This window comes from Pelobates fuscus, chromosome 12 (assembly GCF_036172605.1).
Source record: "Pelobates fuscus isolate aPelFus1 chromosome 12, aPelFus1.pri, whole genome shotgun sequence".
NCBI lineage: Eukaryota > Metazoa > Chordata > Amphibia > Anura > Pelobatidae > Pelobates > Pelobates fuscus.
In genome coordinates, this window is record NC_086328.1 from 23371323 (window position 1) to 23390225 (window position 18903).

At 42.6% G+C, this 18903-nt stretch overlaps 1 protein-coding gene across 1 annotated transcript in view; it reads right to left on the minus strand.

Annotated features, from left to right (window-relative positions):
* The window catches only part of CTU2 (cytosolic thiouridylase subunit 2), a 34308-nt gene that overhangs the window by 1935 nt on the left and 13470 nt on the right, over positions 1-18903 (minus strand). The window contains exons 7-14 of the mRNA XM_063437633.1: positions 12943-13205; positions 11283-11418; positions 7493-7624; positions 6961-7052; positions 5530-5630; positions 4955-5105; positions 2945-3002; positions 345-403 (exon numbers count right to left, since the gene is read on the minus strand). Coding sequence (XP_063293703.1) covers positions 345-403; positions 2945-3002; positions 4955-5105; positions 5530-5630; positions 6961-7052; positions 7493-7624; positions 11283-11418; positions 12943-13205 — 992 coding nt within the window. The remainder of the gene's footprint in view (positions 1-344; positions 404-2944; positions 3003-4954; positions 5106-5529; positions 5631-6960; positions 7053-7492; positions 7625-11282; positions 11419-12942; positions 13206-18903) is intronic.

Here is an 18903-nt window from a genome sequence, read left to right on the forward strand (position 1 = left end):
GAACCAAACTCTAATGTAAAAGGCTTTTGTATACACATTTATATAAAAGAGTTACTCCAAGCACCATAACCACTAGAGCCTACTGTATGGTGCTAGGAGTACCCTGGCACCGTTCCCCCTGTAATGGGGAAAACTGTTTACTCTCTTACCCCACTGAGCGCTCTGTCTCCTTGGCTGCTTGTGTGCAAATAATATGCACAGAATTGACATTAGCCAGTCTGGAATGCTTATTGACAACCTCATTAAAACTGCTTCAACTGCTAAAAAGGTATGGATATCCTTAGAAGTGCAAAGACAGCCATTTTTAGTTCTATGGCTCTGTACTGACTGGGTAGGTTACTTACCTGCGAGTCCTGTGTTCAGCCTCATGGTGGATATACTGGGGTAAGTGATCCACAGATTCCTGCAGAGAAAAAAACAACACCACAATTTTAACTGCTGCTCTCAATATTTGCTCAAGTAGTAATTGAGAGGTGGGACAGTCCAGACACCACTTCCTACTGAGAGTTAATAATTTAATGAACTCCTATTAGTATGCCAATAGTATGTACTTGGACCCATTCTCTTTAATATTTTTATTAGTGATATTGCAGAAGGTCTTGATGGTAAGGTGTGTCTTTTTGCGGATGATACTAAGATATGTAACAGGGTTGATGTTCCAGGAGGGATAAGCCAAATGGCAAATTATTTAGGTAAACTAGAAAAATGGTCAGTTGGAGTTGTGGCAACTGACATTTAATGTGGATAAGTGTAAGATAATGCATCTTGGACGTAAAAACCCAAGGGCAGAGTACAGAATATTTGATGGAGTCCTAACCTCAACATCTGAGGAAAGGGATTTAGGGGTGATTATTTCTGATGACTTAAAGGTAGGCAGACAATGTAACAGAGCAGCAGGAAATGCTAGCAGAATGCTTGGTTGTATTGGGAGAGGTATTAGCAGTAGAAAGAGGGAAGTGCTCATGCCATTGTACAGAACACTGGTGAGACCTCACTTGGAGTATTGTACGCAGTACTGGAGACCATATCTTCAGAAGGATATTGATACTTTGGAGAAAGTTCAGAGAAGGGCTACTAAACTGGAAATACAGGATATACAGGATAAAACTTACCAGGAAAGGTTAAAGGAACTTAACATGTATAGCTTGGAGGAAAGACGAGACAGGGGGGATATGATAGAAACATTTAAATACATAAAGGGAATCAACACAGTAAAGGAGGAGACTATATTTAAAAGAAGTAAAAGTACCACAACAAGAGGGCATAGTCTTAAATTAGAGGGACAAAGGTTTAAAAATAATATCAGGAAGTATTACTTTACTGAGAGGGTAGTGGATGCATGGAATAGCCTTCCAGCTGAAGTGGTAGAGGTTAACACAGTAAAGGAGTTTAAGCATGCGTGGGATAGGCATAAGGCTATCCTAACTATAAGATAAGGCCAGAGACTAATGAAAGTATTTAGAAAATTGGGCAGACTAGATGGGCCGACTGGTTCTTATCTGCCGTCACATTCTATGTTTCTCTCCTGAATTCTAGTCCATGTATTGGGCAGACAGTGTAATCTGAATGGAACTAAGAACATGTAAATGGTGAGTGAGAGAGATGGCAGACACACTTTATGTTTTTTACTGTAGTGATTTTATTGCCCCCGAGTATAGGGAATAAAGGATGGGGAGGAAAAAGAAAACAGATAGAAACATAGAATGTGACGGCAGATAAGAACCATTCGGCCCATCTAGTCTGCCCAGTTTTCTAAATACTTTCATTAGTCCCTGGCCTTATCTTATAGTTAGGATAGCCTTATGCCTATCCCACACATGCTTAAACTCCTTTACTGTGTTAACCTCTACCACTTCAGCTGGAAGGCTATTCCATGCATCCACTACCCTCTCAGTAAAGTAATACTTCCTGATATTATTTTTAAACCTTTGTCCCTCTAATTTAAGACTATGTCCTCTGGTTGTGGTAGTTTTTCTTCGTTTAAATATAGTCTCCTCCTTTACTGTGTTGATTCCCTTTATGTATTTAAATGTTTCTATCATATCCCCCCTGTCTCGTCTTTCCTCCAAGCTATACATGTTAAGATCCTTTAACCTTTCCTGGTAAGTTTTATCCTGCAATCCATGAACCAGTTTAGTAGCCCTTCTTTGAACTCTCTCTAAGGTATCAATATCCTTCTGAAGATAGGGTCTCCAGTACTGTGTACAATACTCCAAGTGAGGTCTCGCCAGTGTTCTGTACAATGGCATGAGCACTTCCCTCTTTCTACTGCTAATACCTCTCCCTATACAACCCAGATTGCAGCACCAGCTTGTTGGCATCCACATGGTGGATGGATGGGCATTTATACAATTACAATAAAATGGGATTTTGGAATTACCAAAACAGTCTGCACTCTAGTTCTATATAACACCCTACATCGCAAGAGAAAATCCAGAGCAAAATCAGAACTACTGGAATAAAAAAAATGGTTTTCAATGCTTGTTGTTGAATATTGTAGTTTACCATTATCGTGTGTGTGTGCGTGCAATATGAATTGTATCCAATTTCTCTACATATAGTCTTTGCTAGATTAAAAAAATTAAATTTAATTAGTGGGAATCTTTAACAATATCAGGGATGTGGAATTAAAATACATACATAAATCTACTTGTTCTGACAAAATAATTTCAATTAAAAAGATTGGGGCCACGGCCAAAAGCCCTGGGCATTGACAGTGCTAGTTGCTGATGATAATCATGCAGATATCATCAAACTACAGACATGGCGTCCCAGTACTCCTGCCAGGCACCAAGTAATCACCATGACAGCCCAAAGGCTTCCCTCTGACAGGGCGAAAAGAATAAAAACTGCCTGTCCTGGGCATCGGGCAGTATAAATTCCACATCTCTGAATACGAAGATAATTCAGTGTTTATCCCTTCAAATAATGAGATTCAACTTACCAGGTCCTTCATTGTCACTTGACAGCTATAGCACAGGATATGGACTATTCCTGCAGCCCTGTGAAATATAAATAATAAGTTATCGTGGCTTTATTTCTGACCTTACTAAAATGAAGAAAGGAAAAAGAAAATAAAAAGCATCCGCTATTGCTTGTAATAGTTTATAAACTGGGCCAGGAAATGCATCAGGGGCACCATCAGCTGAAACCGTGTGTCCGTTACAATGTTACTGGTACTGAATAAAATGGAAAATATTTATTTCTAACTGAACAGACTTGTGATGGCTCAGAATTTAATGCAGACCGACAAACATTCTAAGATCTATGTCCTCCATTCCATTCAATTCCTAACTATTTAACTTCTCATCGCTCCAAGGTATGATAAAATAGTACCGTATATACTCGAGTATAAGCCGACCCGAATATAAGCCGAGGCCCCTAATTTTAGCCCAAAAAACTGGGAAAACTTATTGACTCGAGTATAAGACTAGGGTGGGAAATGCAGCAGCTACTGGTACATTTCTAAATAAAATTAGATCCTAAAAATATTATATTAACTGAATATTTATTTACAGTGTGTGTATATAATGAATGCAGTGTGTATATGAATGCAGTGTGTGTATAATGAATGGAGTGCAGTGTGTGCGTATGAGTGCAGTGTGTGTATAATGAATGGAGTGCAGTGTGTGTGTATGAGTGCAGTGTGTGTGTATGAGTGCAGTGTGTGTGTGTATGAATGCAGTGTGTATATAATGAATGCAGTGCAGTGTGTGTATGAGTGCAGTGTGTATGCAGTGTGTATAATGAATGGAGTGCAGTGTGTGTGTATGAGTGCAGTGTGTGTATAATGAATGGAGTGCAGTGTGTGTATGAGTGCAGTGTGTGTGTATGAGTGCAGTGGGTGTGTGTGAGTGCAGTGTGTGTGTGTGAGTGCAGTGTGTGTGTGTGAGTGCAGTGTGTGTGTATGAATGCAGTGTGTATATAATGAATGCAGTGCAGTGTGTGTATGAGTGCAGTGTGTGTGTGTATGAGTGCAGTGTGTATGCAGTGTGTGTATAATGAATGCAGTGCAGTGTGTGTATATGAGTGCAGTGTGTATGTATGAGTGCAGTGTGTATGTATGAATGAATGCAGTGTGTTTAGAATGAATGCAGTGCAGTGTGTGTATGAATGCAGTGTGTGTATGAATGCAGTGTGTGTATGTGTGAGTGCAGCGTGTGTGTGCGCAGAGCATTGGTGGGGGGTGGGCATTTTATTAATTAATTATTATTTTAATATTTTTTTTAATGTTATTTTTTTAGGTAACTATTTTTTTTTCTTTTATTATTAATTGTATTTTTTTTATGTTATTATTTTAATATTTTTTTTATTATTAATATTTTTATTTTTCCGTCCCCCCTCCCTGCTTGTTAGCTGGCCAGGGAGGGGGGCTCTCACTCCTTGGTGGTCCAGTGGATGGGCTGTAGGAAGGGGCTGTCAGGAAGCTGTAACTTACCTTCACCGCAGCTCCTGTCAGCTCCCTTCTCTCTTCTCCGGTTCGTGCAGCTCCCAGGTCAGCTCCCTATGCAACTCTCGCGGAGCGTTGCCACGGTAACCCGTGGCAACGCTCTGACCCCGCGGCTCTCGCGAGAGTTGCAGAGGAAGCTGACCTGGGAGCTGCACGCACTGGAGAAGAGAGAAGGGAGCTGACAGGAGCTGCTGTGAAGGTAAGTTACAGCTTCCTGACAGCCCCCGGTCCATGTCTGTATTATGGCAATGAAAATTGCCATAATACAGACAACTGACTCGAGTATAAGACGAGTGAGTGTTTTTCAGCACAAAAAATGTGCTGAAAAACTCGTCTTATACTCGAGTATATACGGTAATCTTTCATTAAGGTTATAGTAACATCTAAAGCCCCAGGTCAAACATGTAAACACAAAAATGTGTCACTCCAGTTTAAGTCGTAATCTAGAGTTTTGGGAACTAGCTCTGTTGCTGCACACAATTGTGGCTTCTGTTACATGCTCACCTTAGGGTAAGTTTGTTATCTGTCTTCTCGCAGCACTGTCCTTGCTTACAGCTTAGTTTCCCAGAGTCCTTTGCAGGAACAGCACAATTCTGTTTCATCCTCTGAGAAAGGTTTTGCGATACTTTGGTAGCTTGATATGCCGAAGCTCTGTCTATAATAAGAGGAAGATTGCTACAATTAATTAAGGGAAGAATACTTTGGGAAGGAGCGCACCCCCCCCAACACAGACACACAAAAACCACTACCTGGCACAAAAAAAGATCAAACTGTGATTAATTTACATAACTACTTATAACCGTTACCTTGGAAAATGTCTGAGAAATCCTGTCACCTTGCTTATGTTCACATCCACAAAGACATTCTGGGAAAACCCGTAAAATACACACGCGAAGAGCAGACTCTCTTCAGCATTATATTATTGTTTTATTATGTACTCTTATCACAACTTTCTTTACTATTTAATATTATAATAAAACAGTAAAAAAATAAACTGCTAAAAACACAAACAGAGAAAACCTCAAACATCATACATGTATATATCCTTAATACTCATATGAAATATGTGAATGCCTTACCAGAATGTGTGTCTAATGGGCACAGACATAAAAGGCATTGTTCCTGTAGAACGTCATCTTTCCTGCTTTCTGCGGTGCATGTATTCAATTTTTCACTGGTCCTAAAATAAAAATATATATATTTTTTTTGGTTAATCAGTTTTTATTATCAAGAAAGTGAAACGCATTTTGGGCACACAGGCCCAGATCAGCATTAGAATGTAAGGTTAAAATACATGAACAGTATATCGTCGCATAGATGATACAGTGATATACAATATTGTTTACATTTCAAATGTCAGCTTACATAAGGTAACAGTGTACAAAGACGTATTCGTTTCATTTAAGTAGTTGCATTATGTAGATGTATTGCGGTCCCGTGTGGCCGAGCATGTCCAGGGAGAGTCAGGGCATTTCGGGCATAGCAGAGTTTGTAGATACCTGAAAATCGTGAGTGTACATGCGGTACCCTTATACAATATGTGTCATTAAAGGTGAGAGTGTGGAGTAGTGTGTAGAGATGTATGGTGATTCAACATAGTCCTATGCATGGACCGTGGTATGGTGTCAGTGTGGCGTAAGACTAATGGTGGAGGGAGGAAGAGAGCAGTGGGTCTCAAAGTTTGTAATAGCCTGAACATGGTGTAGGTAGTATCCTTTCTTAGTTCCGGATCCCCGGTAACATTATCTACAGCAATGTTGCGATCGGATAAACTGAACATGACCTCCCTACCGAGGGACACCTTTTGGAGTGGATAAGTCGGGTCAGCACCCGTCTCTTGTGTGTGGTTCCACCTCTAGTTCGAGTATTCTATGTAATGTCCAGGCTATTTCCCTGATTAGGTGTAATGCTGCCAGGGACCAGTGTTTCTGGAACAGTGAATAAGAAATGCAGTTAGGTGCGTTACGCTAATCACTTGGGGCGGGGATAGTGTGGGTTGTGGTGTGCCCCGGGAGGGGGGCAAAGAGGTATTGTGTGTGTGCGTGGGGGGGCATGGGATCCCCGTGCCACCGTACACGTCCGTAGTCAAAATAAAAATATTAAATAAAATGATTTAGCAGGATTAAAGGACAGACTACCCAAGTGTTAAATGTGTCGGATCTCAGAGCTAATCTGTACGGGATTTCGAAAACACGCATGAGAGAGGAACACGAACACGAACACGAACGGATAGGCCTGCCAGTAGCCATGAGACTTCCATTGCTGGGGAATCCCTGTGGCAGACTGCAAACCTATTCACAGATGTAACACTAGCCAGCTCAGCACTCTCGTCCTGGACTGTCTAATGATCCTGCTGGCGTGGTTTACTCCTCCAGCAAAAATGTGCTCTCTCTGTATGTGCAGCGTTTGCAGACTCAAAGTACCATAACCACTTAAAAAAAACACTGAAGTGGTAATGGTGTTTGGTGTAACCCTTTAATGTCGCTCTTGGTATATAAAGCATTTCTTACCTGTACACTGTGCTCACTGTGGATGGGAAATCTGCCTGTAGTTTGGTGATAAAGGTCTCAGTCAGCCGCTGAATGCTGCTATTCTCAGGGGCCTGTCAGGTCATACACAGCAGGAACGAGAGGCCATCGGTAAATAGAGACGAAGTGGAAACAAGACAGTCATTAAGTGCAGGCAGTGGGGAACGACAAACCATCAGTAAGCACATACAGAGCATAACGAGAAACAGTCTGTAAGTACAGACAAAGCGAGAATGAGAAACCGTCAGTAAGTACAGACAGAGCAGGAGCAAGAAACAGCTAGTACAGACAGAGCAGGAGCAAGAAACAGCTAGTACAGACAGAGTAGGGACAGGAAACCGTAAATACAGACAGAACAGGAATGAGAAACAGTCAGTAAGTACAGACAGAGCAGAAAGAGACAGTCAGTAAGTACAGGCAGAGTAGGAACGAGATACAGTCAATAACTAAAGACAGAGCAGGAACAAAAACAAAAGATAAACTACCAAAGAGAATGAAGAAGCCTGCGTTTTACCTTCGTGTCCAGCGTTTTTATAAAGATGGATGAGACATTAAACAACCGGTTATAAAATGAAATTTCTTTCATGGAATATTCTCTCATGGGACGAATAAACAAAACATCTCCATAGCGGCTGTCTGAGAACCCCTTGGGGAAAGAAGAGAGAACGGAATGGATTATATGGTTCTCAATTCCAAGCTCGGAATCAATACTGGGTCCCCATGCTATTTTAAGTGGGTGCATATTGGTTGGAATATGACCATGTTCATCCAAAGCCAGGCCAATTGCCTTCATAAATTGTATATTGTGGCATCACAGACTTTGTCAGTGCAGTGGAGACCCCTTTAACAATAGGAAGACTTTAACAAAGGTGATTTTAACTTGTATAATTATACTACAGGGTTACTCCAGCTGACGTCAGACAGAGGATTGAGATTGGTGCTAATTATTAGAAAAATGCTGACTATAAGCTCTAATAAATCGGCCGAGTCAATAATCGGTAGATTCCTAATATACATTTACACACACTTTACCCTTATGCAGTTGATCCCGAAAGAAGGTGGAAAACCTGTGTCACATAATGGGAACATTTTGCATCTTTACTCTGACAGTGGTTCTAATTGGATTAACATGCATATGAGATTTAATATAAATACAAATTAAAACCAATGTGGCTTAGAAGAGAAGTAAAACAAGAGATTAAAAATAAGAAAAGGGCATTTAAATCGGACAAATCAGAGGCATCCTATATAAGATATAAGGAAGCCAATAATGCTTGCAAAAAGGCAATTAAAGTGGCTAAACTAGAAAATGAGAAATTGATAGCCAAAGAATGCAAACCCAGCCCAAATTTTTTTTCAAGTACATCAATTCTAAAAAAAAAAAAAAATATATGAAAGTGTAGGTACACTGGAAACAGAGTTGGGTTTGTTAGCTAATGAAAACCAGGAAAAAGCAGAAATTTTAAATAACTCTTTTTCTTCAGTATATATTAATGAGGATCCTATGGCAAGAGATATGCAAATGATTGCTGCAAAAAACTTGCAGATAACTTGTGATTGGATAACTCAAGACAAGGTGTTCAGCTATTAAAGAAAATTCATGTAAATAAAGCTCCGGGGCCCGACGGTATTCACCCGCGAGTACTTAAGGAGCTAAGTGGGGAAATAAGTGAACCTCTGTATTTAATTTTTCAAGATTCTTTTGTTTCAGGTATTGTACCGGAGGATTGGAGGAAGGCAGATGTTGTTTCTACATTTAAAAAAGGTTCAAAATCCTTGCCTGGAATTTATAGACCTGTGAGCTTAACTTCTGTAACTGGGAAAATATTTGAAGGGCTATTAAGGGATAATATTCAGAAATTCATTGGGAAGAACATTGTTATTAGCAATAATCAGCATGGCTTTATGAAACATAGGTCATGTCAAACTAACCTAATTGCATTCTACGAAGAAGTAGAAGTATAGATCAGGGTATTGCAGTGGATGTGATCTACTTGGATTTTGCCAAGGCATTTGATACGGTTCCTCACAATAGGTTAGTCTTCAAACTAAAAGAAATTGGTCTAGATTAATATTCTTGTCCTTGGGTAGAACATTGGCTTAACGATAGAGTACAACGAGTTGTCATTAATGGTAAATTTTCAGACTGGAAAAAAGTGGTAAGTGGTGTCCCTCAGGGTTCTGTTTTGGGACCGCTTCTATTTAACATATTTATAAATGATCTTGAAATAGGCATTGGAAGCCATGTATCAGTGTTTGCAGATGACACAAAGCTTTGTAAAGTAATAAAATGTGAGCAGGATATCGCTTTGCTGCAGAGGGATTTGGATAGATTGGGGGACTGGCACTAAACGGCAGATGAAATTTAGCGTAGAGAAATGCAAAGTTATGCACTTCGGAGTTAAGAATGCACAAGCAATTTACACCCTAAATGGTAGTGAACTAGGGATAACCACACACGAGAAGGATTTGGGAATTGTTATAGACAACAAATTAGGTAGCAATATGCAATGTCAATCTGCAGTTGCTAAGGCCAGTCAGGTTAGTCATGTATAAATAGGGGCATAAATTCTCGGGATGAAAATATAATTTTGCCTCTTTATAAATCGCTGGTAAGACCACACCTTGAATATGCTGTGCAATTTTGGGCACCTGTTCTAAAGAAAGATATCATGGCACTAGAAAAAGTGCTACAAAATTGATAAAAGGAATGGAGCATTTTAGTTATGAAGAAAGGTTAAAAAAAATGAAATCTGTTTACTTTGGAAAAACGGCGCCTGAGAGGGGATATGATAACATTATACAAATATATTCGGGGCCAGCACAAACCTTTATCTGGAAATCTATTTATAAACAGGGCTGTACATAGGACACAAGGTCACACATTTAGGCTTGAAGAAAGGAGATTTCATCTAAGGCAAAGAAAAGGTTTTTTTACAGTAAGAGCAATAAGGATATGGAATTCATTGCCGGAAGAGGTGGTTTTGTCAGAGTCTATACCAGGGGTAGGCAACCTTTTAGCAGCACTGTGCCGATATAGGATTGTGATGTCCCGTAGCGTGTCGGTCCTATTTTTTTTAAATTTAGGTGTGTATGTTGTCGTATTCTGCTTTTGTTATTTATACTGCAGTTGCTTTGTATCGTTGTATTTGTGCATATATGAGCTATTATATTGTATATGTTCAGGAGTAGTTTGTGGTATCGTGTATGATACATATGAATGTGGGCTGTGTATGGGGACTGCTTGTGAAATTGTGTGTGGATGGATAAGTCACATTGTGTGTTTGGCAGTGTGTGTATGTGTGGGGGTTGTTTGGGGTATTGCATGTGAGAGGCTGCATGTGGGGTTGTGTGCATGTATGTGGATTGTTAGCGGGTTACATTTGTGCGGATTGTGTGTATGTTTGTGTGTGGGCTGTTCGTATTATTTGTATGATTATTGTTGTAGGGTTATTGTGCATTTCTGTGTATATCTAGCAGTTTGGGTGGCTTCCCTGGGTTCCAGTGGGGGCCAGGCTGGCCAGGTACAGGTCAAGGACAGGAGCTGCAACAGCTCTACTACAGTGTGGATTCCCATTTACAAGTGCTGGGAGGAAGTGATGTGAGATAGTTATCTGAGATCACTTCCTCTACATGCTTCAATGCATAAATTGAGGATTGTTCTTCACCACCTTTTCGTATTAGCAGATATCTGAAGTTTCACTGGGACTCCTGATAGGCCAGACCCGGTTTGGCTCTAGCAGCCTTGAGTGCCGTGCAAAGACACCTTGAGTGCCGTGCATGGCACTAGTGCCGTAGGTTGCCTACCCCTGGTCTATACAGATGTTTAAATTGCAATTGGATAAATACTTGCAAAAACATAACATACAGGGATATAATTTCTGATTAGTGGGGTAATAGCTGCTTGATCCAAGGAGACATCTGACTGCTATTTTGGGGTCAAGAAGGAATTTTTTTCCTAGTTTGTTGCAAAATTGGAAGCGCTTCAGACTAGGTATTTTTGCCTTCTTTTGGATCAACAGCAAAAAAAAAATGTGAAGAAGGCTGAACTTGATGGACGCAACTATGTAATATCTCTATATAATAAAATAAAAGCATAATGAGTTTTTTTAACATCTCAACTCGACACGACATAATCTGATAACTCAACTTACTTGGGAATTTCACATTCCTTTTTATTCTTAATGTAAATAACCCTTTCCTATGCTGTATGTGAAATCTCTATTCTTCAATGGATAACCTCCATAAAGGTTGTATCAAGTTAGCAAAGACAAGTAAAGAGGAAATCTTAATTAAGTCCATACCGTATCCATCGGCAAAAACGCACCCCTCCCAAGAGAGATGTTGCTGAGAAGATTGACAGCAAGACGCGTGCAGCTCTCGCCACTCATTATCTTGGAGTAACCACAGCTTCGTGCCGTATGTAGTAACAAATGATTCCTGTGGAAGGGGTAGATATCATGAGGCTAGGCATTGGTAATCGCAGAGCAGGCTCATATATAACAGCCTATGAAAAGAGAGAAGACTACATAAGAGCCCTTTCCCACTAACCAACTGACGAGGACTCCTAAAAATCTTACTGCCGCCATCTTTTGGATTTCTGTATAGAGGCACGGAGTATCTCTCCCCTAGCTCTTAAATATGGTTAACTGGTTCCTAACCATCTGTCAATCATGAGGGTTAGAATCAAAACTCATAACTGGACCTTCAAAAGTGGCATTTGTTTTGAAATATGGCTGCTCCTTCAATATCTGCATATTCAATATGGTTACATTGATGTCTGATGAATGAACCCATATTATTTTAAACGTTTAAAAAAAAAAAAAAAAAAAAAAAAAACTTTAAATGTCTGAAGTCCAAACAACTGCCCCAAATTAGACAATCTCAAAGAATTAAGGGGCAGGTCTGCAGATTTCAGCTTCATAAGCCTCCAAGTATTGAATTAAAATGATAAAAATCGAGCTGCCACAAGGGTTGTTTCAATAAATAAATAAAAATGTATAAAAAAAAATATAAATAAACAAAGTGGGGATCCCCAGGACCCACTGTTTGTTAAAACCGGGTTAGAATTGCCTGCCTTTTCTTCTCTCAGCTCATGTAAAGGAGTGAAGGATTAATAACATGAATAGGGATGTAAAGCAAACAGACTACTTTCTTCACTGCACTGGACACGGACTGTGATGTTTTACCGGGTCTGTTCTGATAACGAGCATTGGGTGACTATGTGGCCTGGACCGTGGAAATGATAGGATGGGCTGTAGGAAATGTGAGGCTGGCAAAGAGGCTCTGCACAGCAACCATGTGTCAAATAATAATAAGGTGTAAGGAAAAGATGTGGCAATTTATACATTAATAAGAGCAATTCATTATTGATAATTGCAAAGCATGTGTCAATTTACAGATAATTCAATGTTTGCTCGTAAAACACAGACATATGTCAGTAAAATAAATTAACATTCGAGGTTCAAGCTTATTTTGTCTTGCGATATATTGTGTAGATAATGCATTAAATAATGAAATATATATATATATATATATTTTTTTTTTTTTTACTTTTTACTTTGCCAATTAAGATTTGCAGTTTTTGCAGGGTGTTTTAATCAAACTAGGAGTGGTTCAGCCAAACCTGGTTCTCTAATATTTTTCTATGGTAGCATATATGTGGATATTTCTACAGTATTAAGTGGCCAGCTGAACTACAACCGCCATAATGTGTCTCGGAATAATACAGCTACATGGAACGATGGGATTTTGCTCCAGGAAGGGAGATGCGGCCTTTTTATGGTGAGAAAACCCAGCATAAACTATAACCTAACCTACACATTGCTTGTTACTTTTAACTAAAAGAAAGCGCAAAGGGTGCGAGAGAAACATATCCTGCAGATTGCTAAAGATTACAAAAAACGCTCTGTAACCAAAATAGGTCACACACTCACACTTGGCATAATGACAGGGCAGCCTTACCGCAGGGTGTGGAGCAGCTCCTGTTTTGCTGTTAGCGTTTTGACGGAGGTGAAGAGCTGGACCAGTTGCTCTGTGAACTCTGCAGGGGAACTGCCATTTGATGATGTAGGATCTGCAGTACTGAGCTGTGCCAGCTCATCCACGATGCGTTGCTGTGAATCCTCCTGTTCCATATAATGACCCACTGCTTGCTTGTAGTTCTGCTTTTGTGGAGTGGATTCAGAGAGATTCCTCTGCAATACAGAATGCGGCAACAAGAAAACCTGCAGCCAGGAAACAAAGGAGAGAAATACAATTTACGAAATAAAGCTTGGATGTTCAAATACAGGGCTAAAACCCATGTGACTTTCTTTATTTGCCTATTACCAGTGCAATAAGCCCAGCATTTAATAGAAGGCATGTGGGGACAGTTGCAGAGACAGAAACAAAATTCAGTTTTCAAACAGCCAATCAAGTTACAGCTGGAATGCAAGCTATGGCCAGTGATTGGAAGAATGCACAGATGACAGTCCCAGTGTGATTTATATAGCACACTTCCTAACGGAACCTTTTACAAAGAAACTCATTATCACTACACTCTAACGCTCTGGAAAAAAAAATAAGTCACAGACTACGCAGACTCCAGAAGCCTTTTACCGATTTAATGCTGGCAGGAGGCGAAAAGAACTAGCTACAAATGTTCAGAAAGCAAAACACCAGAAATCCTGTGTCACCATCTTTTATAAACGTGTCTGATAAACACGTTAAACTGTTATGAACACAAAGGCAAGTGTGAAATGACACCCAGTGTAAGCAGTCGAGGGCCAGTTACACGGACACTTTGGTGATTAATCACTCACTGACATGCCAAGCATGTCTTTAATGTATAGGATGACACAGAGAGGGACTTGAATAGCAGGGTTAAGTAAACATGGCTTTTACTCCGTCAGTCATTATGTCCCACTCTAATTGAAGATTATGCTAGCGTCAGTGTACTTATAATCTTAATTTTAATAATGACAGGAGGCGAGTATTTTGCATTTCTCTCTTTACTAAACTCCACAGCAGTAAAGAAAGTGAAACATTTAACCAATGAAAAATGCAATAGGGAGTAGGAAGTTCCCAACAATTAGGCTCCTCCCCCTCTTTCAGAAGCGACATCGTAATAGTAAGATAAAGTTCAATACATAACAAAATACAACTGGTGAACGTTCATAGTGGGATGATGAAGACTGTAATCGGCACCAACGGGTGAACATCTGATCTTCATGGGGTAAGAAGAAGTCCGGGTATTTTACTGAAGAAACTCCAGGATGGCACAGAATTAGACTGAAATGAGAGTGTGAAATGGGTTAGAATGGGATCTTCAAACTGTTTGTTACAGTGACCTTTAGCCTTTTACGATATTTTATGATAAGGTTATAACCAATCTTTATTAAACAAATAGGAGTACATACAGATATATATTAGCCCCTGTCTAAATGTGTTAGCAGATGAACAAACTCCGCTACAACAGATGTAGTGATATAAGTGAGAAAAGAGACATGTGGTATCAGAATTCAAATGTTCCCATCTTCCCTAGGGTGGGAAAGGGTGGGAAAATACTCGCCTCCTGTCATTATTAAAATTAAGATTATAAGTACACTGACGCTAGCATAATCTTCAATTTTATCACATGACAGGAGGCTTCCTATTTTGCATTTTTAACGCTGTAATAGTGATAAGGCCGCGTCGGAGTTCGGGCGGAAATAGAAAGTGCGAAAAGTGGATTCTCTAGACCAGTCCGCGGAACGTAAGATATCTGCTAGAGAGGCACCCGCTGTGAAAGCTGAGGAAGCCGCCGCTCCACGTACAGAATGAGCACCGAAGGAAGCGTCTATGCCTGCTAAAGAAAGAATCCACCGAACCCATCTGGCTAGGGTAGTAGTAGTGATGGGGACGTGTGGTCGAACGTATGACACGAGGAGTTGCCCCGAGGGTGGAGTCCGTATCGGAAGCGTAACCTCCACGTATCGCCGTAGTGTGGCCACGACACAGAGTTGTGGATCGGAATTGAAGAAAGGGTAAAAAACCGTCGCAGAGTCAGACTTCGTGCGACGCGATATCTGGAATGTGACTCCCTCCGGGGAGACCGAGAACGCGTCTATGTCGAACGCTCGGACGTCCGATACCCTGCGGAATGAAACTAGACAAAGTAGAACTGTTAGTTTCGCAGAGAGTTGCCGGAGGGAGAGATTGTCGTTGGTCGGCCATTCCCTCAGGAAGCGGAGGACTACCTCGACATCCCAGAGTCGTGAATATTTTGGTTCCGGGGGTCGTCGTAGTCGAATGCCTCTTAAAAGTCTGCATATCAGTGGGTCTTTTCCCACTGGGATTCCCAGTGTGGGAACATGGGCCGCTGAAATGGCTGAGCGGACTACGTTAATAGACCTATATGATCGTCCTGAGGAGAATAGGTGTGTTAGAAAGATTAGGATGGTAGGAATAGAGGCTGTAAATGGATCGATATTCCGTTCCAAGCACCAATTGGACCAGGAATTCCACGCGTGTAGATAGGATCTTCTAGTTCCTGGAGCCCATGAGTCCCATAGGAGGTCCTTAGCAGCCTGCGGTAGTTCGCCGACTTGCCAGGCACCCCGGAAAGAGTCCAAGCCACTAGGGTGAGTCGGTTGGCCAGGACGAGCGGATGAGGGCTCCCTTTCGGATCTGTGAGAGTATATTGGTGTGAGGGTAGTAGGAGAGGGTCCTTGTAAGATAGGGCTAGGAGGTCCGGGAACCAAGGTTGTCCTGTCCATAGAGGTGTGATGAGTAGCAGGGATACCCGCTGCTGTCTCAGGTAGTGAATGGTCCGTGCTATCATGGCGAAGGGGGGAAAGGCATATGCTCCCGTGATCGGCCATGGTTGTAGGAATGCATCCGTTGCTTTGCTCTCCGGGTCTGGGAGCCAACTGAAGTATGTTTGAGTTTATCTGTTGTTGCGAGACGCAAACAGATCTAGGTGAAATGGACCCCGGTGTGCCGCTAGACTCTGGAAGATCTGTGGATCCAGTTTCCAGTCGCTGGCATCCCTCCAGTGGCGTGAAAACCAGTCTGCTGTGAGGTTCGTTTCCCCCGGAAGGTATTCCGCTTTGAGGGAGATGTTGCGGGGTAGGCAGAAATCGAAGATCTCCTTCGTTATTTCCGAGAGGATCCGGGATCGGGCTCCGCCCAGGCGGTTGATGTAGCGGACTGCCGAGATGTTGTCCATCCTTAGAAGGATGCAGCAGTCCGTCTTTTCTTTTGCTAAGCTGCGGATGGCAAATGATCCTGCCAGGAGTTCTAGGCAGTTTATGTGTAGGTTGAGGTCCTGGGAGGTCCAGGTCCCGCCTGTTGATGTGCCTGCGCTTGTGGCGCCCCATCCCCAGAGGCTGGCGTCCGATTCCAGGACTAAGTCGGGCGTGCTCCCGAAGATGGCCCAACCGTTCCATGCTTCCATGCTGTCCAGCCACCATCTGAGCTCGTCCCTGACCTCCTCCGTGACCGGGATTGGTTGGTCGTAGGATGGGTTGTGTCTGAGGAAGGATGCTTTGAGGCGTTGCATTGCCCTGTAGTGGAGTGGTCCCGGAAAGATCGCCTGTATGGAGGCTGAGAGTAGTCCCACTATTCGAGCGAGGGTGCGGAGTGGAATGGTGTGGGCGCGGATGGTCTTGCGCAGTTCTTTGCGAATGGTCGAGATCTTTGAGGCAGGTAGCCGTAGGGTGCTCGTGGTGGAGTCTATCTCGAATCCTAGAAATTGTACCGTTTGGGATGGTGACATGGCTGACTTGCGAAAGTTCACAACGAAACCCAGGGATGATAGTAGGTTTGTGGTATAGTTCGTGTGTTGCGTCAGTCTGGACTTGTCGGAACAGAACAGTAGGAGGTCGTCCAGGTATATAATGCAACGAATTCCTTGTGCGCGAAGATGAGCGACTACCGGCTTCAGTAATTTGGTGAAGCACCATGGAGCCGAGCTGAGGCCGAATGTGAGGCATGTGAATTGCCAGGGGCGATCTTGCCAGTGGAATCGTAGGAATTCTCGACAGGAAAGATGGACGGGTACTGAGAGGTATGCGTCTTTTAGGTCCAGCCTCGTGAACCAATCTTTGTCCTGTAGTAGGTCTCTCAGGAGATGTATGCCTTCCATCTTGAAGTGTCTGTACGTGACGTACTCGTTGAGTCTTTTCAAGTTTATGACGGGTCGAAACTCCCCTGATTTCTTCTTTACTAGGAATATGTTGCTGAAAAAAACGTGAGGTCCGGAGGCCGGTTCTATTGCGCCTTTCGATCGAAGTTCCACTAACTCATTGTGTATGAGTTTGGTATCTTCTGTCGAGCATTTGATCGGGTGCGGTGTGACTGTTTGTCGTGGGTGCGACGTGAAATCGATGATGTACCCTTGAACCGTTTGTAGGATCCACGCGTCTGTGGAGATGGTCTGCCATTCCTGAAAGAACAAAGATATGCGACCTGCTGGACGGAGAGTAAGGTAATGAGTTAGGTGATTGCTTACCTGTGGAGAAACGTGCTCTGCCTCGTGTACGTGGTCCACGGCCTCTATCCGCTCCTCGGGTATATGAGGATTGTTGTCTGTATCCCACCACCGGGTAGAAAGAGTGAGGTCTTGAGTTACGGGGGCCTGAAGGCCAGAATCGGCTGGCAGCACGGCCCCTTTGGCGGCCAGCCCGTCCAAAAACACCCCTGTTGGGGGTTTGTCTAAATACTCTCCTCATGGAGGACTGAGCCTTGTTCAGGGAGGTAAAGATATTTACGTGTTTGTTCAAGTCCTTGAGGAAAGGATCGCCAAACAGTTTGCCCTGTGCCAGAGGACCTAACTCCTTGGTGCCCAATTCCACCAACTTTCCGTCGATACGGAGTAGTGCTGCCTTGCGCCGCTCGGAGGAGAGGGCTGTATTCATGTTACCCACAAAGCAAAAACATCTTTGTGCCCACTCCCGAACATCATGAGCCCATTCGCGAACCATGGTCGCGTCAAACTGGTCTGCCTTTGTGAGGGCATCGTCCGCCAGGTACATGATCCTGGAAAGCGGTCCTACTGCGTCTAGCAGTTTGTCCTGGACTGCTCTGAAGCCCTTCTCCACGCCTTTGCATGGGTCCCGGCCACCTCGGGACATGAAGGTGGTCATCACCTGGTCAAATTCTGGTGTCTCTGCCACGTGGTCGGGTAGAGAAGGTCTTGGACATTCGGACCGAAGTCGGTTGCGGACCGTCTTGTCCATGGATTTCCTCAGCCAAAGGTGCATGAACTTTGCAAGATGATCTGGGGGTGTCCAGTCCCCTGAACGAGGATGTCTTAGGTTCCTCGGATCAAACAGCTTCTGACCTGATTGGTCAAAAATGGCGTCTTCGTCTTCCTGCGGGTTATCCATGGTGTCCTGAAGTTGGGAGTCTCCCAGTAACTTGTGTGTTACGAGTTTATGTTGGGATTCGGACTCGGAGCCCCATGGGTCCTCGTAGGAGTCTGATCCCTCCGCCTGCCATTCATCTATAATTGCCAAGGATTTTTTGTTTGCATCCTCCTCATCCGAGGAGTAATCAGGTGGCGGGGGCGGGGTAGTGTCCTTTAAGGGCTTAAGCTTTTTTGCAGGGGTCTTACCCTTGGCCGGGTTCTGTCGGCCCTTTTCCCCCTTCCAGTGGCGTTTGCCGGTGGAGGGTTCTTGGCTCGTATGTGGTTCCGAATCCTCGGAATCCGAATCGTGTCGGGGTCGGTGGGTTTTTGATGGTTTCCTCTTCTCGGCATTAGAGGCCATCATTAAGGAGAGAGCTTTCTCCATGGAGGCTGCTACCGCCTCATTAATCATTGTTTGGAGGTCTGCTGTATTTTGAGCAGCTTCCATATTGAGGTTAATAAATTTTCTGGCACAGGGAATATTAGAAAAATTTAATTAGAAAAATTTAATTAGAAAAATTAATTAGAGGTCAGTTCAGCTGTATATTTTTTAT